This window comes from Macrobrachium nipponense, chromosome 49 (assembly GCF_015104395.2).
Source record: "Macrobrachium nipponense isolate FS-2020 chromosome 49, ASM1510439v2, whole genome shotgun sequence".
Lineage (NCBI taxonomy): Eukaryota > Metazoa > Arthropoda > Malacostraca > Decapoda > Palaemonidae > Macrobrachium > Macrobrachium nipponense.
The window spans coordinates 6,015,325-6,039,971 of NC_087224.1; the positions used below are offsets into that span (position 1 = coordinate 6,015,325).

At 41.3% G+C, this 24,647-nt stretch overlaps 2 protein-coding genes across 2 annotated transcripts; both read right to left on the reverse strand.

Moving 5' to 3' along the window:
- Positions 1-12,236: 12,236 nt before the first annotated feature.
- Positions 12,237-15,444, reverse strand: LOC135205293 (uncharacterized). The gene is made up of 3 exons (XM_064235686.1): positions 15,302-15,444; positions 13,377-13,465; positions 12,237-12,896 (listed from the first exon to the last, which is right to left on the reverse strand). Exons 1-3 carry the CDS (start codon positions 15,308-15,310, stop codon positions 12,341-12,343), a joined length of 654 nt encoding a protein of 217 aa, XP_064091756.1. The 5' UTR covers positions 15,311-15,444; the 3' UTR covers positions 12,237-12,340.
- Positions 15,445-20,772: 5,328 nt separating this feature from the next.
- LOC135205225 (uncharacterized) lies at positions 20,773-24,436 on the reverse strand. Its single transcript, XM_064235584.1, has 2 exons — positions 24,387-24,436; positions 20,773-21,766 (listed from the first exon to the last, which is right to left on the reverse strand). The coding sequence occupies exons 1-2, from the start codon at positions 24,396-24,398 to the stop codon at positions 21,050-21,052; spliced, it is 729 nt and encodes a 242-aa protein (XP_064091654.1). The 5' UTR covers positions 24,399-24,436; the 3' UTR covers positions 20,773-21,049.
- Positions 24,437-24,647: the final 211 nt, after the last annotated feature.

Sequence of the window (24,647 nt, forward strand, 5' to 3'; positions counted from 1 at the left end):
TGCAAAGCTCCATTAAGTCTATAAGCTCACCATCGCAAAGGGAAGGAAGAAATTGTTTGAAATAATGGGAGAAAAGGCGGTGATTTCAAACGGGAATTATTAGTCTGTTCCGATGAGTGGCTTATTGTCGTATTGCAGTTGTTCATTACTACCGCTTCTATCGCATTCACACTGGAATAAAATATAGAATTCCAATAAGGCAAAACCATTCTGATATTGGAACGCAGTCGATCACTCACGTCCACTTACGTTTTGGAAACGTAGCTAAAATGTTAAAGAAGAAAATCATAAAAAATCTATTATACCCATTACTAAAAATACTCTCCTTGCAATTTTTATCACAAGAGAACCCCATTCAGACAAGCTTAGGCAAGCTTATACTAATTTTTAAGAGAGGATGCGACTCCGTCATGATTAAGAGGGGCGATCAGTTCAGAGTTATCGGCGGGATGTTTGATGTCAAGCGAAGTCGCGGTTAAGTGTGAATAACCTCATTTTATTTCGTTCTCGGGATGGGTACGTATCGTTTGTTGTATAAATTGATTGAGAAATATCCGAATCTAACCAATTAGAAGCCTTATCGGTCTGATTTCGTCATATTAAAAGAAGGATCTGCGGAGAAATGTATTAATAGTCGAACCTGTTCAGGACGCCATTTCGGTTACGCCCGAGTCTTCGATTATTATATTATAATTTCCCATATTTTAGACCTGTACCTATTTAAAAAAATATATATATTTAAAAAGCTATAAACTATAATTTACCACAATTTACAACAACATTTGCTTAACAGGAACGCGCCGGGAGGTATTAATTTTGACATTTTGGATCGGGCATAGGCCTAGGGATGATAGATGTAGGCCTAGGTAGTATCAAAGGGCGTGGGCGTATTCCCCGTCATTAATTAGGACTTATTTATTCTATTTCTATGCAGTATTAAGACTTAAGGTTGTTGCATTTGCCGTGAGAAATATTAGACCCTGTTACATCCAGTAGGCCTATAATTCGTCGATTTCATAATTCGTCAGATTTACTCGATATTTCATTGATAAAACTTCAATGAAACGAAAGTTCGAAGTTTTATTTAATAAAGTTCGTTAGAGGACTTTTTTTTCACTAAATTTATTTTCGAAACTTTGAACAAAAGTTCTCGAAAGGTTGAAGTTTCATTTAATAAAATTCGTTAGAGGATGATTTTTTATCAGTATTTAATTGCTAAAACTTCAAGGAACCGAAACTTTGAACAAAACTCCTCGAAAGGTTGAAGTTTCATTTAATAAAATTCGTTAGAGGAGGATTTTTTTCAGTCGAAACTGAGAAAACTCGAATGATTGAAGTTTCTTTAAATAAAATTCATTAGAGTTTTTTTTTACCCGATGTTTATTAAAGAAACTTCAAGGAAACAAAACTTGAAGTTTAACTTCTCGAAAGATTGAAGTTTCTTTCAATAAAATTCATTACAGGATTTGTTTTTCACTCTTTTCGAAACTTCAATGAGACGAAACTTTGAACAAAACTTCTCGAAAAACAAGTTTCATTTATATAATAAAACTCCTTAGAGAACGATTTTTTTTTCACTCGATATTTATTGTCGAAACTTCAAAGAAACGAATCTTTGAACAAAACCTCTCGAAAGGTTGAAGTTTTTTTTTAATGAAGTTCGTTAGAGGACGATTTTTTCCCTCGATATTTATTTTCGAAACTTTGAAGAAAATTTCTCGAAAGATTGAACTTTCTTTTAATAAAATTCGTTAGAGGATAATTTTTTTCACTATATTTATTTTGGAAACTTCAAGGAAACGAAACCTGAAAGAAAACTTCTCGAAAGACTGAAGTTTCATTGACGAAAGGAGTGAGGCCTATAGGATACTACCATACGAGCCTAAATAACAATTATAGGCCTACTACAGATTGTAAGTGTAAAGGAGACGCCCATATGAATATATATCTGTAATGTAATTTTTCAGGTAAACTATGTATTTTTTTAATATCTCGGCTAAGCAGTTTATATATATTTTAAAAAAAATTTTAATATGTTTCGGTTAAACAGCATAAAAAAGACATAGGCCTATATATGCAAGTACAGTTGAGATAATCTCAAAGATTCGCCGTATATATTGCCTATGGTTTGCCTTTCATCCCACGTGTCGTGACGCCAGTTTTGGTAGCTGTAATCAATAAATCAATCATTGTTTAGCCGAGAATTTTTATTGGCTAACGATATGCTCGTTTAGATCTGCTCATGGTTTCCTGTCTGTATTTTTGTTTTTTTTTTTTATTTACCGTCTTTTGTTCAGGATTTTTACGTTCATCCTTAAGGGGCTGATAGTACCATACGTCGCGCCCACTTTGCAATAGGTAGTTATCGAAAGCGTTCCAGGTTTAAGGTTGTAGTTTTGGGCAAATTTCACTGTAATTAAGGACCAGTTTAGAACCTCCATTTTTGGTACGGTATGTAATTGTGTGATTAAGCTACGTGGCAGACATCGCCCGCCCGTCTCGGGAACCACGGCAGGCCCGGCCCACCCGTCCCGGGATACATGGCGGACATCGCCCGCCCGTCCTTGGTGCCGTGGTGGGCCCGGCCCCCCCATCCCAGGACATGCGGCGGACATCACCCGCCTGTCCTGGGACCTGCGGTGGGCCCTGCCCGCCTGTCCTGGGACACGTAGCGGACATCGCCCGGTCTGCCTGTCCCAAGATACACGTGGCGGATATCGCCTGCCCATCCCAGGACCCGTGGCGGGCCCTGCCTGCCCATCCCGCGACACGTGGCAGACGTTGCCCACCCGCCCTGGGACCCGCGGTGGGCCCGGCCCGCCCGTCCCAGGACACATGGCGAACATCGCCCGCCCGTCCTGGGACACGTGGCAGACATTGCCAGCAGCGGGCCTGGCCCGCCCTTCCTGGGACACATGGTGGACATTGCCCGCCCGTTGCTGGACACACGGCAGGCCGGGCCCGCCCTTCCCTGGGACACATGGTGGACATCGCCCGCCCGTCCCGGGAGCCGCGGCGGGCCTGGCCCGGGACACATGGCGGACATCGCCCGCCCGTCCTGGGACACGTGGCGGACATTGCCCGCCTGTCCCGGGACACGTGGTGGACATCGCCCGCCTGCAGCAGCCCCAACCAACCAGGCCTGGGACTCGTGGCAGACATTTGCCCGCCTGTCCCGGGACACGTGGTGGACATCGCCCGCCCGTCCCGGGAGCCGCGGCGGGCCTGGCCCGGGACACATGGCGGACATCGCCCGCCTGTCCTGGGACACGTGGTGGACATTGCCCGCCTGTCCCGGGACACGTGGTGGACATCGCCCGCCTGCAGCAGCCCCAACCCACCAGGCCTGGGACTCGTGGCAGACATTGCCCGCCTGTCCCGGGACCCGCGGCGGGCCAGCTCACCCATCCCGGGACACGTGGCAGACATCATCCAAACCGTTCCCGGACACGTGGCAGGCATGCCCGCCGTCCCAGGACAACTTGGCGGACATCGCCCACCCATCCCGGAACCCGTGGCGGGCCCGACCCGCCTGGCCTGGGACTCGTGGCGGACATCACCCGCCCATCCCGGGACCCGCGGCGGGCCCAGCCCACCCGTCCCAGGACACATGGCAGACATCGCCCGCCTGTTCCGGGACCCAAGACAGGCCTCGCCTGCCAGTCCCTGCAGAATATGCCACTGAATCCTCTCAATTCTCCTGGGGCTTCTCTGAATCCTCTAGTTCTTGTCCTGGCACTCTGCAAATCCTACTGAATCCTCTGATTCTTCTCCTGGCACCTCCACGAATTCTACTCAATTCTCTCAATTCTCCAGTGGCTCTTCTGAAGCCTGGTTCTTCTCCCAGCACCTCCACAAATCCCCTCGTTTTCTTCACCATTGTTATAATCCATTCCTTGAAGATGGACAGCTGCTCCTGCAGTTTCCAGTTGTCCTCCTCCTCTAGGCATCTTTATTTCTCATGGAGGTTCTTCAGGTCGTACACCAATTTCTTCTTTGCTCCTCGCAGCTGTCGAACCTCATCTTCCAGCTGGTCATTCCGTTTGCCTTGGACACAGGCCTTCCTCTCCAGCGACTCCAGGGGACGATTTCCTTCCTCTAGACAGCAATGCCAGCTTGTTCCTCTTGAGTTTCGCTGCCTCAATTTCACACTGGAGTCCACACTTTTCCTTCCAGAGGTCTTCCACTGCCCTCTGCAGGCACTGGAACCTTAACTCGAGGTCTTTCTTCTCGGATTCCCGCTTTTGTTCCTGGATGAGCCTCGCCATCCGCGCCGCTTATGCCAACTTTAGCTGCAGGTCTTTCTCCTTCTGTCGTAGTAGTTTCTCGAGTCTCTCAAGCAGGCAGTTTGCCTATGCCAACTGTGCAATCACATCCCTTATCCTCTCACATAGGGTATCGTTTCTCTGCCCGATTGCCTTCAGCTGCTGATTTTCTTCTACCATCTTGAGGATCTTGTCTTCCAGCTGGCGTTTCTCCCTCTTCTCTTTATCGTTCCAGCTTCGAGCGAGGGGCCCTTGTCTTGCCAGGCTTGCTGCTGCAACACCTCCTGAGTGATCTGGTTGACACGAGTTGTTCTTCCCTTCCGCCCACCTTCTGCGTCCCTTCATAGTAGTCGAGTCTCTGTTGCAGCTGAAGAATTGTCCTGTCCAAGTTCACCCGCTGCTCTCTCTGGCACTGGATGGCGTCTCGCAAGGCCGCAATTCTCCCGTTCAGTTCCTTTTCCTTAGCATGTTCAGCTCCATCATCATCAGTCAGTAGAGAAATTTCATCAGCAAATAGGCAGCCACAGCAAACAAGATGACTGATCTTCCGTATTTCGAACAACATCCCAACAACAGCTGCTGCCAAGGCCAGGTAAGGCCACATTCTCTTCAAACTGAAATCCACATCTGAAGTATCCAGTTCATATACTCTCCTCTTTCTCGATTTTTCGTTGATTTTCTATATTTCACAAGAGATATTTTGATTTATCAAAATATAGCAGGAATGATTCTGAAAGATTTTTAATTGTGTCTTGTCTCTTGGTGTTATAAATTGCTGAAATATCTCTCTCTCTCTCTCTCTCTCTCTCTCTCTCTCTCTCTCTCGTCTCTCTCCCCTCCTCTCTTTCTCCCCCCTCCTCCTCTCTTCTCTCTCCTCTCTCTCGCTCTCTCTCTCTCCGCTCTCTCTCAAGTTTGTAAGAACATTAGGGATTTTGTGGCACAGTCCAGTATCTTTTTTGTCTGCTCTCTCATCTCTCTACTCTCTCTCCTCCTCTCATCTCTCTCTCTCCATCCCCTCCTCTCGCTCTCTCTCATCTTGCCCCTAAGGTCTGGAATTCTTCATTTGTTCCTTCATTTAGGTTTAAGGCTTTGCATTCGATATAAGTTGAAAGAGAGACTGTATTTTTGTGTAGAAAAACGGTGTATTGTTATATTTACATATGACAGTGCATGTGAAATTGCTCCGTTTGGAATAGGAAAGCTAATGTGTGCATATCATTCTTCGCGTATAATGCTCCAATTGAGGTTTTTAATTAATATTATTCTGTCCATCTAGGTTTATATATATATATATACATATGATATAATGTACCAAAGACTAGTCACATTTTGGACATGCTGTCTACGAACGAGGAACGCCAAGAGTACATGGATGAATCAAAAGTACTAAAGTAGAACTGCGCACACCTGAAGGGACTATTGCCACCCACCACTCATGGCAATAGTGACAGCCCTTACAAAAGCATACTGCGCATGTTCAAGTGTGTGCGCATCTGGGTAATATACGTGATGTTGTAACATAACCAAGAGAGAGAGAGAGAAAATGGCGACAGTTGTTAATGATGATGTTTTTCAGAATTACAAACAGTGGCTGGGTAGTTTTTCTTCTTCTTTTTTTCGACATCGCATATTCAGGAACCTTTTTCTCCTAAAAGGAAATAGTGGTCGCCACAGCTATGAGTGAAAATAGATCAACGTTAAATGACGGTCTGTTCCCTCTGAACAGACCACGGTACCAACGAAGATAGGGCGGCTATTTACCGCTATCTATACTATGGTGCCTCCACTTGTATGCATTTGAATTTAAATTTATTCCTGTCAATCGAAATGTGCATGGTGTGATGGGGTGAATGGCAGTTTTCCAAACATGTATGTGTGTGTGTGTGTGTTGTGTCCATGAATTGTGTAGACAGCATGCCTGGCGGAATAGTTCCTCCTGTCTGAGCATACCGCGACATGACGTCGCGCATAACAGATGAGCCTCACATAAATGGCTGTGCCCATGGTGCAATAAAAGATTGGTTGTAAAAAATAAGAAAATGCCCCTTTCCAAAAAAAATTTTCACCGGGGTACTTAAATGGAATAATACTACATATGGAACATATGGAACATCTGAAATGCAACCAGAAGTTTCCCTTTAAGGTCCGGACTGTGGGGAAATTGTACATTTGACTCAGAACCGAAGGAGAAAATGTCACTCTACATATCAATTTATCTATTCTGTCGAAATATCAATAAACTCCTTGATGACTCAACTGCATCAAGGGAAAAATAAATCATAGCTAGTACCGAAATATGCCCAGAGAGGGTAATTGGACATGAGATGCAAATCTTAAGCAAGAATACTACATAGGGATTTACTTACACAACTGACAAATAATAATAAAATAATATTCTTAATAACGAGTTTTTTTCATTAAATAAATGAAGAAATAAACCAAATTGTCAGACTTTATTATAATTCACTTATATCACCAATTTTAACATCAAAGTTAAAAAAGGATCAAAATTGGGATATGAATATATATTCGCTCATTTGCTAGAAGAGTGTCTTACTCGAAAATTGCTATATTTCGGAGAAGCAATCTAAAGTTGAAATTCTTTATACTTTGTCCATTTATATTTAGATGATTCTTTTACTGAGCTGTTTTAATGAGAAATACAAATAAGTTTTTACCATAATATGGAATAAAGAACAGGCTATCTGCTGGTATCAATAGCTCAACACACATTTTTTGAGTTGTGTCACTTCTGGCAAATGTGCGATTGTCCGACCGACAGTTCTACTTTTTACACGTGGACGTTCACCCTTCTAACAGTCGTGGGGTGAACTGACAGGTATTACTGTCCCATTTATCCAGGTATTACTGTGGTAACTATCCCTTTGATCCAGGTATTATTGTAGTGACTGTCCCGTTTATCCAGTGTTCTGTGGTGACACTCCCTTTTATCCAGGTATTACTGTGATGTTTGTCACCTTTAACCAGGTATTAATGTGGTGACTGTCCAGGTATTACTATGCTGTCCCTCCCTTTTAACCAGGTATTACTGTGGTGACAGTCCTTGTATCCAGGTATTACTGTGAAGACTGTCGCTTTTATCCAGGTATTACTGTGAAGACTGTCTCTTTTATCAATGTATTACTGTGCTACAATTAACGAGGAAATTTGCATTTGAACGAATAAAAAAAAATGCTTTATATCTAGCATGTCGGGCTTGGCCAAAATGAACGTTTTTTTTTTCTATATAATACAACCCCACCCCCCACCCCTTTTTATATGGAAAGCCTGGTGTTTGGGTGGGTGAAAAATCATTGACTTACTTCACCTATCAGGGGATCCCACTTAGAATGCCGGAGGGGATTCGCTCTCATGAGCGTACCCCCAACCTACTCCAATTTATGGAACTGTGAATTAAGATAACAGGGTTGCAACCCAATGTAACCAAGTTGAAGGCACAGAAGGCCTTACATAGCCAGACTTTTTTTTTGCCGCCTCCTGGACTGCAACTTAACCTAACTTTGGGAACGTTAAAAGTTATTGGCTGGGCATACCTAACCTGACCTAAACCTTAGGTATCAGGTCATAGCCTGGTAGACCACTAACATAAGCCTAAGTTACCAGGTCCTTACTTAGCTGGTGCATGCTGCACTTCAATACCCTTCATTAAAGTATCATGGGCCATTTAAAACATATCCTTGTATCACTTCCCCAACCCCCAACCCAAAATAGTTTACCATTTTCAGAATCAGAACCTACAGGTACAGGTTTCCATGGCAATGTTAGAATACCTCCTTGTATGCCTATTTCGCTCTTGTATTTTCACCCACCTAAAATACCTATACCAAATTACCAATATCCGCTGTAGTCCGCAATAATTTTGGGATATAGCCTATAGGGTCTCAGTAGCCTTAAACTGATCATTTGTTCCCGAAACGAATAGGAGGCAAAACTGCATAGAAAAACGTCAACTGCCATAGTCTAGCTCGCCGCGGAATAGTTATATAGATCTACCAATACCTTCTTATTCACAAGGCAACTGATGTCCAGTAAAATATAAATAAATTGATTTCTACCATACCCATATCCTTCAGTTGTAAAATTGCTGCAGGAACTTAAGCGAAATTACTTGGTTTTGAAGACACTCAACAAACCATCTTGTATATAAAATCCCCTTTTGACCTACTTGTTCAAATCTTGCCATCTTTTTAAATAAAAGACGACTTGCTTGTGAACATCATTGTAATTCTTGGTTTTGTTTCTTCACTTTTCCCAGTTGCTGAACCTCTACTGATTGGTCTTTCTGCCGTGTCAGTGTCACACGAAAGGTAAGAATGTTTTTAAATTATCGTTATCCTGTTACTGAATCTCTCTCTCTCTCTCTCTCTCTCTCTCTCTCTCTCTCTCTCTCTCTCTGTCATATAGATTTTTTGTTCTCTACCATCAGTCTTTACGGTAGCTATTCTCTGTAAAGTGTGTGTGTTGTCGGTTGAATATGGGTGGTGGTTGCATTTTGCAAATCATAAGTTGAATAGTTTTTTTTATAGCGATGCACATCAATATTAGCGTCACTATCCCACTATCTAGGAAATATACACTTTTTTTATTGATATGAAGATTAAAACAGAAAGCGGAATACGAAAGATAGGTACAGCAAAATAACTTATTATTTCCAAATATAAAAGACCTTTTATTCCTTTTACTGTACCTCCGTTCATACCTCTCTTCCATATGCTATCCACCCTCTCCTGACAGACAGTTCCTGGTGCAACTGTTTTGAGGTTTTCCTCCTGTTACACCTTTCAGACCTCTCTGCTCTTTCTGGCCTTTCTGGCCTAAGCTCTTTATTCCATTCCATCTTAAAATCACGGAAACTAGAGGGTAACTTGTACAGTAGATTCACATCAACCGTGCATTTGATGTCTTAGCCAGTCCCTTACGACTCTCCTGACTGGCTGTTGTTAAGCCAATCACAGGGCTGGAAACTCTCCTCAGTCTCTCTCGAGAGTTCACATGGGTAGGATCTATGTTCCACTACTCCTGAGGTATACGTCTTTCAGGCGAGGTGGAACATACATCCTGCCTATGTGAACTCTCTCGAGAGAGAGACTGAGGAGAGTTTCCAGCCCTGCGATTGGCTTATCAATAGCCAATCAGGAGCGTCGTAAGGGACGGGCCTAGACATCAAATGCACGGCTGATGTGAATCTACTATAGCTCGTGATAATTATCTGTGGACTGCAACAACAACCATTTCCAGCTATTAAAAAAGTAGCTTAATAAAACCAGGAATAGCAACTTTCAATCTCTTGTCCACTATACATGACCTCGAAAACTTGAGTTAACCCGGATTGTCTGGGCCAAGATCTGGGCCTACATGTCCCAAAACACGGCTGGGATATATAAAAGGGGACAGGCATGGCTGAATGAGTTTTCTTCAAGGTCAGCAGATCCAGTTCTTTTTAAGAAAACCTTTCAGGTTTTTTTTTTTTTTTTTTTTTTTTTTTTTTTTTTTTTAAATCGAGTTCCAGGCTGGTGTTTATTTTTATTTTGATGTCATTTACGTTTAATGTGACGTTCTTTGGAAGCTTGAGTTTCAAGTCAGTGGCCCCTTTGGTGGGCTTGTTCCATATGAATAGGGTTCGGCTTCTGAATAAATAATAATATTCAAGTAGTTTTCGTTACGTATTTTAGTGTGCATTTTTATAGTCGTTGCTTTTTGGGTCATTGGTTTTTTCTTTTTTTAAATTGTTGTGCTTCGGTCGTTTGTGAAAGGGGTGGAAAGTGCTGTGCAATATTGAATCGTAAATGCTTTTGTCTTGATGCGTAAAGAATGGAGGTCGCAGTTGCTTTGTGCGTGATGGAACTGTTACCTTTGATTTAGTTTTCGCTTGAAATTATAACCTAACTACAAGAAACCAGTCTTACTCACTTGACACATTATTTTTCTTTTAATCGAATATCTAAGCGTATACGTTAGTATCATACATTGCACACGTATACGGTTCTAATGAGGAGACGTCATATTGACACACTAATCTCCGGGAGTTGGCTTAGCAAGTCGATCAATGATCTGTGACTTATGTTTCACGTCTGCTAACAATATCAAAACCATAAAAAAAGCAGTATGAACCTAGCATCTTTTTGTCGATTAATCAGATGGCTTAGCTGGCACAGCATGGAGACGAATTCCGATGAAGTCATTTTAACTTTTAATAGGAGGCGTAGTCCCGTCCGTCTCTGAACAACACATGCGTTTTGTTTACTTGTTTACATCATTGTTCCCCCCACTTCCTTTTCGGCGAAGGTGGTCTGGTCCGCCCGAGACCATATAGGTGTCAATCCTCTATACTGCCCTATGCACTTGTGGGGCATCTTCCTATACTTCTGGCTTTCCGTAGATCATTGTTTGTGTTGGTTTGATTCTGCTGGCCTTATGCCAGCGTTGCCTGTTCCTCCCGGACTCCTCTTACTGTACGTCCATGCATATTATCATCCTTCCGTCTTGCTATCCACAATTTCCTAAATTATTTCACGGTGCAACTTTGAGGTTTTCCAAATCCTGTCATACCTTTCGAATCTACCTGCTCTCAATGTCCTCTCCATCGCTAAATGACCTCCTCATAGGTCAAAGTGCTTGGTCTTTGCCCCAAATTCTATATTCTATCCCATTTCTATCGCTCTGAGAGGATTCCGTATTTTTCCTGCCTTTCCTCCAGCCTCAACTCTCTCTCCAAAAAATCTGTGGATGCTGGTGATTCTGTATCTCGTGCGTCGACCCTAAGGATCAAAGATGTACTTAGAAGTTAAATACGGGGTGCTCTTGAGCAAGCGCCCGTGCTGGCTTAAAGCCAGCTTAATCTCCAACAACAACAGATGTTAAAGGTCAAACGGAAATTTAACATTGCTGTAATTCTTTTAATTGAATGAGATGCTTTATAATTATCTGGCATGGATGAATAATGAAGCTGTGTGGGGTCACTTTCATATGTACTGTAATGGTCTAATGCTAATACTAACCTAACCATTGTTATAAATTCTGAATTCTGCAAGATGGAATATATAATTATATATTATATATATATATATATATAATTATATATTATAGAAATATAGATTTATATATATATATTCCTCTAGTTATAACCCAAAGTGTTAAGAGTTACGTGTAGGTTATACGATTATGGTATAATATATGTCATTTTATATTCATGTGGAGAATTGCTGAATGGTGTGACACTTTATATATAGGCCCATCACTTTTTGATGAATTTTAGGTCATATCTGAACATTTGCATATATTTTCCGTTATAGATATTTCCTATCAATATGATAGGTAATTTGTTTCCCTTGTGTATAGATTTTACAAATTTTTTACAAAAAATGCCAAGTTTTCTCTCAGGGCATATCAGCGTGACTCTTGTTCCTGGTCACTGGTTTTTCAAATAGAATTAGTATTATATGAGTGAGACGACAAAAGCTATATTCCCCTTGATTAAGTGAACAGCGACTTGGAATTGCTAACGTTTGCTATGAAACGTTTTCTGTTAAGAAGAAAATTGAAGTGTTGGCACAGTATCGAGACCAAAGCTGGAGACATACAGCTCCATTATTGAATAAATGCGCAGAATTGGAAGGGGAGATCGTGAATAAAGGAGTAAAATAAGAATTGACGAACTTAAAAACCCTCAGAATAAAAGTTTTTAAGCCATCCCATCTCGTCAGTGTGGATAATACTGATTTCGTCACACAAGTTACGCTACATTTGCATCATCTAATCGGTATTATCCAGACTGACAGAGATGGGATGCCTAGAAACTGTATTAACCTTTAATACTATATTTTTTGGTATTTGGTATTAAGCACCTTTACACGACTATAGCTGAAATAGGTTTGAATGCAAGTCACTGCGTGAGCGAGTGATGAAATATTTCTATAACAACGAGGTAGGATCAGACAGAAACAACAAACGTACTCTCTAAATATATCTATTACACTCTGAATATGACTGCGACGGTGATAAATTTTGAGATGAAAAATAATAGACGAGGTTCTGGAATCGACTTTTCTCTCTCTCTACTTCCTCTCGTGGCTGTCATCATCATCCACCCTACGGGAGATTTTCACTGCAGGGGCAGGTGCTGGTGCAGCAGGGGCGGCCCTGACAATAGGGGCTGGTGCGGCAGGGACGGCCCTGACGATAGGGACAGCCTTTACGACGGGAGTTGGTGCAGGGGCTGCTGGCACAGCTCGGAGGATCTTGATATCATCGTCGTCGTCGTCATCGTCTACCTTGACGTATCTGGTCACGACCTTGGGAGCAGCAGGGGCAGGGGCAGGGACGTTGACGTATTTAGTGACAGGGACCTCGACGACGCGGGTGACGACGACGGGCGCCGGAGCTGCTGCTGCCACCTGGACGAACTGGGGAACTGCTGGAACTGGTGAAGCCAAGAGCGGTTGGACGTATTGCACAGGGGCAGGTGCTGCTGCTGCTGGGGCCGGGGCTGGTGCAGGGGCAGGAGCAGGGGCAGCCTTCAGGGTAGGGGCAGGGGCAGCATTCAGAAGGCCCAGCCCGAGCCTGTCGGCTTCCAACCTCACGTCCACTTCGCGACCAAATTCGTCGAGGAAGCTGGAAAAACGAGAGGTTCTCTAATACTAATACGTCCACTAATATTATCACTCCTGCCCTGACGTATTTGATATAGGTAGATGATGAGATGCTGTTGCCTTCACTAATATGATTATAACTGCCGATCCTAACCTGCCATTTGGTATACAGGTAGACGAGGAAATGCTCCCCGAAAAAGCCAAAGAAAAGAAGGGGGCGGAATGTGGTATTATATCAGCTAGTTCTGCGTGTCATTTCCAGAGCTATAGTTTATGTTTATCCCTCCATCTTTTGCTAAGGTGCAGGCTATGCTGAGATATTTAATTTTAGAAATATTCAACACATGGTTAACTCGAATTTAAAAGAAATAACTCGCTAAGACTTGCAAGAAATGCGAACAGCATTAAAAAAGATGAATACATCACACAAACAAAAGGCAAATAATAATAAAAAGCCACATAGCTTAATAATCATCAGATAAAAAGATATCCTGTGGATTACCTGTACTTCAGAGTGACATCAGTCGCCCGGTCCCCTCCAATTAGCGTAGTACGGCAGCTCGCCAATCCAACTAGCGCCAGCAGTACTACCTGTTAACGTAGAAGGAATGCTCGTTATACCTGGTTGTGTTTACCTCTAATACCTGCTGGTCTAATCAATTGATTGACACTCCCGGCGCGCGCGATAGCTTAGAATCGATTGACGCAGAGTAAAGCCTGGGTTTTTGGTTTCCTTCTTGACTGGATTGTATTTTATTCTTATTCTGTATATCGAGTCAGTGGACCCTGTGGGCTTGTTCCATATAAATAGGGCTCATTTTATGAATAATAATAATAAAGTACCCCCGTCCATTGGCCACTATAAGAATAGAATGCCCGTATAGGGAAAGACAGAAATCCACGATAACGACGAATAAATTAAAACAATAAATGCAGAAATAACACACGAGTCAATAAACTGAAAAATATGTTGTAATGGCCTACGGAAAATAGAAAAAATCCATGATAACGGCGGAGAAATAATAATGAAATGCAGAAATAATGCACTAAGTTCTGTCAATAAACAGAAAAATTGTTATAATGGCCTGCGTGATCCAACATAATCTATTGTGTTAATTATTTGTTTGCTCTTCCACTGAAAGGTTCTGAATTCTGAGAGACTTGGATGGGGAAACTTTAACTCACTTTTACTTTCATCAAGTATGATTCACGAAAAGAGTTGGGGATGAAGGCATATAAAAGTGACAGCGAAGTCTTTGGTCTCTAAACAATTATATTGCATTCAGTTTAATCACAAAACAACGACGAAGTCTCTGATAGATAAAATTTCATATTTTCAATGTGATAAGTTGATAACCAATAATAAAATGCATACCTTAACAATTTTCTGTATATGATAATTCACATTTTCAGCACTTCAGAATACTGACGGAGTTTTTCAGCTATAGACAGTATTCGTATTGCGTTCTATTATAAAATAATTCGTATTGCGTTCAACGTTATTACAGAATACAGACGAAAATTTGTATATGATATTTGCGATCGATAAGATTTCCTATTGCGTTCGACGTGATATCTGAATATCAATGAAGTTTTTATCTTTATCTAAATCCAATATATTGCGTTCGGCATCATAAAATATAAGGGGATTTTTTTGGCTTATACAATTTTAATCTTTTAAAGAATAGATTGAATTCAGCATTATCATAGAATATAGATAAGTCTGTCTTTTAAAATTTCGGTCAATATACATATTCCGTTCAGTCTAGAGAAACACCTTACTGACGAGTAGTAGTTTAGATTTTAAAGATAATGATTTATAAAACATAAAGCACAAACTCTTCCTCTTTAAAAATTCAGGGCTAAAGTCCTCAGTCGCAATACCGAATTGATGAATGCTAAAAGAGAGCAGTAATATAATTCTGTCTTATTTCTTAGTGACATTTCCACTTCGTTCGTAACTTTACCCTGTTAAAAGACTTCTTAATTCATTCCCCTAAGTGTCATGCGATATCGTATTTATCCCGTAGAGTGAGTTAGAAGTACTGTATCTAGATTTATTTTAAGCTTCAATAATTTCCTTGATAAATTACAGTACACAGATAAAATAGTTGATCTTTAAATATGATCGGTACTGAACTCTGAAAAAAGAGACATTGATTCATGACAAGATGAAAGAAATTTTAGACTTAGTTCTTATGAAGTTCAGTGAACATTGACGCTGGAGAAGAATCAACTTAACCATAGATTCCATTTTACAAGTGCAAAGTTAATTCAAACGACTTAGGTATCATTACCTTTGTATCATTTCTAGGACTCCCCGAAAGAGTTCCCGAACGTTAAAACTTTAAAGGCCTTGACCCCCCCTGATCTATTTTCAGAGTTAAAGTTAAAGAAAATAAAGAAAATAAAGCCAGAGTTACTCACAAACTTCATCTTGGATGAAAGGCCCGGGAGAGGAGGGTGCGATGTGGCAGAAGACGTTGTGTCAAGTGATGCTCATGGAGTGCCTTCCACTTCTTTTTATACCCAAGGGCGCCACGACCTCGAAACTTGGGTACAAGGACGCCGTCGTAGGCATGAAGGGGGTTCAGGGGTGGTATTGGGTATACCGGTTGCCAGCCCTTTGTGCATTCCTGCTCCTCCTGCTCCTCCTGCTCCTCCTCCTCCTCCTCCGAAGGAGATGGAACGTGGGATGATTGGAAGGGCGTGGCAGGAGGGCCATCTCTTGAGGGTCACTGAATCCATGTTGTCAGGCAAGATAGGGGGGGGGGGGGTGGCTGTTGGAGGCGGTTAGCTAAGGGCTAAGCAACATGGGGGGGCAACTTCGCGTAAGCTCTCATAAGCTTACGTAAGTCTGTTCTAACAAGTTTTTTTGTAGCAGTATTATCAATGCCTCTCTCAGGCAAACGCAATGGGGTCGTTCTCTGTATGACATGACTTCAAGAGCTGGTTCCTTACTTGGTAATTATAGTCCTGTTGCTCTTGGCAATAACTTTCCTTTTCGTTTTCGAGCTGAAAATTCGGTTTCTGAAGCTCTGTAGACTTTTGCTGCCATTGTCAAGGTCACTCTTATGTGTGGTTTGGGATTAAACTTGTTCTTTGGTTCAATGGTGTTTATTTTGTTTTTTGCCATTTGTTTTCTGGGTGACTTCAGACTAAAAACCAGTTTTATTACAATTTTGATCTCGTGGTACCTATTATTATTATTATTATTATTATTATTATTATTATTATTATTATTATTATTATTATTATTATTATCGCATAGTCTTAGTCACCGCATATGGTTTCAGACTAAACCCTGGTTTTTATATTTGCTTTTTATTTGATCTTCAATACGTAATGACCGCTCCCCTGGTAAAAAAAAATGCTAGATATTAGAAAAGTTTTATGACTATCTGAGGACAGGACTTTGAATCAAGTAAAATGTAAATTTACATTGCTTGCAGAGACACGATTTTATCTTACTTCTTAGAATGGGGCGAGGCATTAGTGTAGGTGTACATTCTCAAAGTTCATATTGGTATTATGTTGCTCAACACTGCACCTGCTGGTAGAAATATTGCTTCCCTTCCTAAATATTTTAAGGACTGCGATCCCGTTGCAGTTTAATTTATTTATCGTGTAACTCATGATGATTGCAGACATAATATTTCCATCGTTAATAGAAGTAGAAGTTCACTCTCGACGTAGTTCGGAAGTCACGCAAAGTAGTTGGTCCCGTTCCTGAATAACCACTTATTCCATGCAACGTAAAAATACCATACATATAAACAGATTAATATCTCAGTGCTTCAGACGACTTTGAAGGAACGAAGCCATTTCCTGGTTAGCTGGGGGAAGGGGGCGGGGGGTCTTTGCTAAATCACATGGGGTGGAAAGACAAGACTATGGTTGGGGAAGTCCCCCAATCACTATGATGGTGACCTCTGTTGTTGACATGAGAACATAACTTTCCCTTCCTTCGAGGTCATCGTTGGACGATTCTAAAACGAGTATCAGGTGGTCCGAAGTTCGATTCTCGGCTCGGCCATCGCGGAATCAGAGGAATTTATTTCTGGTGATAGAATTTCACTTCTCGATATATAATGTGGTTCGGATCCCACAATAAGCTGTAGTAGGTCCCGTTGCTAGGTGACCAATTGGTTCCTAGCCACGTAAAAATATCTAAGTCTTCAGGCCAGCCCTAGGAGAGCTGTTAATCAGCTCAGTGATCTGGTAGGCCTAAGATATATCATCTAAAACGGGTAACTGAAAATCATTACATTTTTTTTTTTTTATTTGGGTGTGTCAACTCTCTGGAGTTTCTTGCGTCTTCGCTGTCAAATAATGGTTCAGGATTTCGGTGGCACGTGGGTTAATATTTAAACTGTAAACTTATATTAAATTTTACTTGGAGCCTTGTTTAACAGCACTGTTGTGTCGACTTTGTCTGTCCGTCCGCACTTTTTCTGTCCGCCCTCAAATCTTAAAAACTACTGAGGCTAGAGGGCTGCAAATTGGCATGTTAATCATCCACCCCGCAGTCATTAAACATACCAAATTGCAGCCCTCTATCTTCAGTAGTTTTAATTTGTATTTAAGGTTAAAGTTTGCCATTGTCATGTGTCTGGCTTCGCTATGGGACAGGCCACCACCGGGCTGTGGTTGGAAGCTTCATGGTTCACGGCTTGCACAGCATATATACACTGTACAGAAAACTCGGTTGCGCTGAAGAAACCGGCGCATTTTTTGTACTTGTTTCTGCATAACATCTTTATATAGAGTTTCTGTACTGTTAACTCGTGCGGTATGAGCAGTCTTCAATTCACATAGTATATTCAGTAAGTTATTAGAACATCTCTTTGTTAATTTTTGCTGAACTTTAAAAAAAAAAACATGTCTAGGTATGTATTAGTATGTTACCTTTCATTGCTATGTTGTCATTTCTCTATCAGTGTATTACCATAAGTATCGGAAATCTTTATTATTTTCTGTACTCTAAACTGTTTTATATTGCGTACAGAACAACAAACTTGAATGGGAGCCACTTTCCCTTTCGTATACCATATTAGCATTCTCAGAGAACTTCACGATCTCTGCTATCCCTTTCCTCTCTCTCTCTCCTCTTCTCTCTCTCTCTCTCTCTCTCTCTCTCTCGCCGGCCATTAATAGTCTCTCCATCTATACCAGGTCTGCCACAACTGCTATTATGACGTCACTGTCAAGGGCATCTCGTTTTTGCTGTTGCCGTACTAATGCCCAAGGGATCGAACCCAGGTCTGCCTGCCTTCCAAACTTGGCCCGGTTTGGGACGAAGATTTGGGGGGGGTGATAGAAGACGAATTGATGGAAAGATGATGATGAGGAGGAGGTGGAGGAGGGTGATAATGAGAGGAGAATGGGCGGACGCTAAGAGAAGGTGGGAGATGAGAATGGGTGAGAGAAACGGGAAGGAGACGCAAGGTGGAGGATCTGACGAGAGAGAGAGAGAGAGAGAGAGAGAGAGAGAGAGAGAGAGAGAGAGAGAGAGAGAGGCTGGAAAGAGAAGCTGACGAAATAATAATGAATTAATGCCTGACACTTACTCTGTTGTTAAGTACTTTGGGAATAATTTCTGGACCTTTGACACCCTGTTATCTACCCTGTTATCTGTCAGTTTGTCAGAAACACCCTGTAGGTTTTTTTCTGATACCGAGGTGTCTTATGCTTCAAGTCGCATCATTCGCTTCAAGTAATCTGTACTCATTAGGTATCATGTTTCATATGGCATCGTTTTGATATCTTTACGGAACCACATTCGTTTATTTACTTGTCACGATTTTGTCATCTTCGTACGAAAACATGTCCATAGCAACTGCTGTCTTAATCACGTTCGCTTTTCATGTTTTCCCATGGGAATTTTTAAGCTAAATAACGTACAGTCGATCAATTTGTAATGTTGAATATCAAACATTTCACCGCGACGAGAGGATTTTGAACTTTTAAAAGTTAATGTTCCCTTGTCCAACCAGTGATCAGACATTACACAAACACATTGGATTCCTTATAATCGGTATGTAGCCGTGGAATGTTCCATTTCTAAGTGGAACCTAACTCTGTGACGTCACTGTTGCATTATTTAGGGTTTTCTTTCATCTATCGTCTATTTGTTGACTGATTATTGTAGTTTATTTAGCCCAGTTTTCTTGAATAGTTCGAAATTTTGTACCAATATCCAGTCGTTGCTGTGCAAGCCCCGTTATAGCGGGGTAGCGCCGTCAGTGCACCTCACGCGTTGCACAGTAGGCATTTAAGGTCCTTCGCAGAGTTTATAGAGTATAGAAGAAAGAGAGAAAGCAAAGGAGTAGAGAAAACAGGGAGGCTAATGTATAAAAAAGTGAAGAGGAGTAGGGAGTATGGAGGAGGAGGACAAGAGAAGCGATTGGAAGAGAGAAACAGCTGAGAAGAAGTAGAAGGCCGAGGTTGAAGTAGGAGTGAGAGAAAAACAAGTAGGAAGTCGGAGAGAATGAAGAATGGAAGGGGAAGAAGAAAAGGAAGAAGCCAGAAGCCAAGAAGCCCAGAGCCCATCGCCGATTGTACGTCACTCCCTGGAGAGCGAAGATGTCAGTAGTTCTGACCTCGTACGCCTACTCGCCCCCCCCCCACCCCCCCTCCCCCCCCCCCCCCCCAAAAAAAAAAGCTATTACGGAGCCCTTGAATAGAGAGATGTAGAGCAAAAAATTAAATATGGCTTCAGAACCCAATGAGTCACCGTAGGGGAGCTATAGCGCTGCCAGTGCACCTCATGCTGTGCGCTGTATAGGCAATTACTATTACTTCAAAATATTTTCAGTGTCCCTTCCATCATAGACCTTAGCTGCGACACCTTTCGTTTCTTTGACTGTACCTCCGTTCGTATTCTCTTCCGTTCATCTCAGTTTCCTCAACCCTCTCCCAATAAATTATAATTGATTTATAATTCAACTGCAAGGTTCTCCACCCTTTTACACCTTTCGAACCTTTTTACCGTCAGTTCCCGTTTTAGCGTTGAATTACCTCATAGGTCCCAACGCTTGGTATTTGGCATAAATTCTGTAATTTAGGTTATTCTTAGAGTCATTGAATGCGCAGAAATAGCATGAAACTATGCACCCTTAAAGATAGAAAAAATTAGAAATGACAAAAATAAAATCATTGTAGAGGCTGTGAAAACGCATAAACGAGAGAGAGAGAGAGAGAGAGATAGAGAGAGAGAGAGAGAGAGACGGTTAATAGAATCATTCAGTCAACAGAAAAAGGAGTCACAAAAAAACAATGAAATGTGGTTGCCTTTACAGCTAACTTCACCTCTTGTGTCATAGTTTAACCCGTAATTAAGACTATAATTGTCTGACGTGATGCCTTTATCAGATCATGTAAGTCGCCTTGACAAAGATTTTTTTTGAGCTGGTCAGCCATAGGGCTCTCGTTCATTCAAATTCCAACCTGAGTTGTTAGGGGAACGTATGTATTATATACCTGACCTTCTCAATAATCGCGCGGTGATTCTCGGAGTTTTTATACTTTTTATAGCCGGAGTTCCTAAGGGCCTGTGCTGGGGTCTTCCCTGTTTAGTCTTATGATGGGATGAATGTTTGAACCTTGCGAATTTTTCAGTTTTTGCTTCTGAGGACCTGGTTTAATGGCATGGTTGACATTCTGGTTGTATGTAGTATTTTGCTAATATTGCTATACTTATATATATGTGTTTTTTTTTTGTTTTTTTTTTTTTTTTTTTTTTTTTTTTTTTAAGAGAAAACTATTGAGATGGCTTTGTGTGTCAGTCTGCACTTTTTCTGTCCGCTTTAGATCTTGAAAACTAACTTTTTAACTGTCAAAAATTTGAAATGTTTTAGATAATGAGGCTTTAAGTAAAGTTTATTTTTTTACCTGATTTTATTTACAATTTTTACATATTTACAATTTAGGATGCATTGTTAACACTTCTGTTTTTTGTAGATCACTGAGGAATAGAAGCAACGTTATGATAGTAAATCTAAATGATGTAGGTTTAAATTGCTACATGCCAAGAGAAAATTATATTGTACGTAACTTCGAATGATTCCTTCTATATTTATGAGGACTTCTTTTTATAATCGTTTTTCAAACTTTCATTGTAGCATAACACTTTTTTTTACATATTTATTTAGTTTTTTTTTTATTTATTGCCCGTCATAGCACCCTAGTTCCTACAGGAAGAGATTTCAGTAGATTAGATAAGGAGTTGAACTGCAGGTTCTGTGGGGCACTTGGCTGACTTACAGGCTGGAAATTCACACTGCCTGCAGGAGGTGGGGGCGGTGCCCTTGCAACGGGTCTTGCAAGAGGTTCTACTCTAGCGAGTTTTGACTTAGGAGGAGGAAGTTTAGCAGCAGGGGGCGCTCCCTCCCCGCTGGAGGCCACAGAAGTTTCTCGAACCCCTTCAGTCTCAGTGCAATAGCAGTTAGGGAGAGTGGACAGGTAGTTGGCCATGTAATACTGGGCCATCTTGTAAGCCTCCGTTTCCACAGCCTTCAGCCTCTGGAGGTCCTCCGTGGACACCTCGCTGCCGTCGGCCTCGGCGTGCGCCTCCAGGATCATCCGGCTCATGGCTATGGCCGTCTGGATGATGTGGTGGACGCGCCTCGTCCTCTCGCCTTCGGTCGTGTTGGCTGAGATGGTCGAGTCGACGGTCATGGCTTGCATCATCCGGTTGATGTCCGGCAGGATGTCCAGCATGGTCGTCATGATCTGGTCGTGCTTGCTCGGGGTGGACTCCAGTTCCAGGACTCCCAGGACCTCGTACACGGCTGGCGGCGGAGGCGTCTGGGCTGCTGGAGGCTGCTGGATGCCGCTGGATGCCGCCATGGCCAGACTCGTGGCAGAGCAGAATAAGACGAGTGTTAGCATCTGGAAGACAGGAGAATTTGCTGAATGTTTTAGCCATTAACTTTATTTTTATTTTATTTATTTATTTATTTCTTTTTTTGGTTCAGCAGAGCATAATTCTAAGATCTTGACTAGATTATCAAAACTGAAAGGATAGTTCTAAGAAAGAGTAAAAAAAAATCATTATTTATTATTATTTATTTATTTATTTTATTTTATTTATTTTTTAGGCTATCACAGTCATCCTATTCGACTGGGTGGTTTTTATAGTGTGGGGTTCCGGGTTTCATCCTTTTCTTACTATGTGCGCCGTTTCTAGGAGCACACTCTTCTGCATGAATCCTAGAGCTACTTCGGTCTCTAGTTTTTCCAGCTTCTTTTTCAGGGATCTTGGGATCGTGCCTAGTGCTCCTATGATTATTGGTACAATTTCCACTGGCATATCCCATATCCTTCTTATTTCTATTTTCAGGTTCTCATACTTGTCAGTCTTTTCTTTCTCTTTCTCTTCTACTTCGGTGTCCCGTGGTATTGCGGCATCAACGAGTGATACTTTCTTCTTGATTTTGTCCATCAAATTATTATTATTATTATTATTATTATTATTATTATTATTATTATTATTATTATTATTATTATTATTATTATTCAGAAGATAAACCCAATTCATATGGAACATCCCACCACAAGGGACCATTGACTTTAAATTCTAGCTCCAAAGAATATGTTGCTCATTCGAAAGTCGTAACAAGGTAGTGGGAAGTACAGGAAGAGGTCAGTTATCAGAAAAACAGTAGTTTTTAACACGAATTTTAAACCATGCTGTAGAAAGACATTGCTCTCATCACATCATGTTCATAAGTATCGTTCATCTAACTACAACTATGTAACGAAATTATTTTCCGTTGGGTTTCCTCTGAAAGTTATTGGTTGTGAGGTTTTTTGGTTGCACTGTAAGCATGACATAAAGTTCTTTGCAGACTCTCTTCGGCCGCTAGCTGCAACCCCTTTCATGCCTTTTACTATACCTCCGTTCATATTATCTTCCATCTTACTCTGCCACACTCTCCGAACAATTGTTTCATATTGCAGCTGCTTTGAGGTTTTTCTCTGATTACAACTTTCAAACCTTTTCACTCTCAATATATCTTACAGGGCTGGATGACCTCATAGGTCCCAGCGCTTGGTCTTTGGCCTGAATTCCTTATTTTGTTCTATCACTGAACACGACAACTGAATCAAAGCATATCTGCACCATGCTCAAAAAATATATATAAGTATATTGTTCTTCCCAACTGATACAAATATTCTGTTGTATAATTTGTCGATTTCAGTTTTGCAATATATGAAAACGAGGCTATAAGTGATCTCAGTCAAAAATGGTGAACAGGTGCTATTCAGATCAGCTTAAAATTCTATTACTACAGCCCAAGCATTTAATGACCGACTCGTACGTTAAAGACGATTCGATATGCTTTTGCATTTACTGGAGCGTAGCCAGATCATCCATCTGATGTGAAGATACCGCCGGAATAAATATCGAGATTAGCATCGGCGAGTAATAAAAGCAAGAAGTGGAATTAGTAAATCATCTACCTTGACGTGGAACGCGAATTTTTTTTTAAATCCAGTCCAATTATAGCTGAGAAAGTAGTTCGTGGTATAGAATTATAATTGTAGGTTTGCTTGCTGCATTTTTTTCTCTCTCTCTCCCTCTCAGGTACAAATGAAGATAGATTTACATTTATTGCAGATTTGCTTCCATTCTCTCTCTCTCTCTCTCTCTCTCTCTCTCTCTCTCTCTCTCTCTCTCCCCGTAAGTTCTGAGCTAAGAATGCTCGTTGATGCAGTGTCCATTTTAAAATTGAATGATTTATTTAAAGAAAAAAAATAATAATGTTTTTTTATGGTCTTCCTTTCCATAACTAATGTTACTGTTTTCATAACCCGGAAAATGCGTCAACGTATATGTATATATATATATATATATATATATATATATATATATATATATATATATATATATGTGTGTGTGTGTGTGGTGTGTGTGTGTGTGTGTGTGTGTGTACCCCCTCCATAGCGGGATGGTACCAGACACCTTGTTGTGGGATGAGATCGCCAGCGCATTATGCGGTTAGGTATTAAGTAACCAATTAACCAAACTGCTCCAGTGTCAGCTCACGAACCAAGCTTCCGTACATCAAGTCAACTCATTCAGCTCTGGCTGCTACCGACTGAATTCCACCAACTATCAGGTACCTCAGTCTGCTGACGTCAACGCAAGCACAGTCGAGTTGAAGGGAATATAAGTATATCATACCACTTCTCTGCGACTTTATACATTTGCACGCATGTATCTATGTATGTTTGTGCTTGCAGGATAAAAGGTGAGTGGCTGATTGTCACCCTGTAGGCGTACGATGCTGCTAAAGTCATGGAAGTTGTCCGCACTGGTTTAGTTCACAGGAATTTTATTCAAAGCGATTCAGCTATGAATGTGGTCGAGACGGGCGGTCTGATATGTTGATATAGGTGTGTGTATTTTGTATTATATATATATATATATATATATATATATATATATATATATATATATATATATATATATAATATTTCTCAAATTACAAGTAGTTCCACCTACCTTCGAATCCATATTGCAACCAACACACGGATGACGAGGAGCGCTTGACTGATACGCAACCCATATCATCCATCGGCTTAAATAGGCCGATTTCGAGTTCCGGGGCGATTGGGGGTTGGGGGTGAAGGGGGTTGAGTCCCCCTATACCCTTCGTGACCTATCATCCAGGAAAAGTCATCGCCAATATTGGCTGATGAATCGTATAGCAAATCTGCCCCTGGGGAATGGGCTTCAAGTTGTACCCCAGGAGGAAAAGTCATC

Coding starts and splice junctions, on each gene's coding strand:
- LOC135205293 (XM_064235686.1), bottom strand. Junction 12,897..13,376: donor GATGTCACTCTGAAGTACAG/GTAATCCACAGG, acceptor TCGTTTTTCCAG/CTTCCTCGACGAATTTGGTC.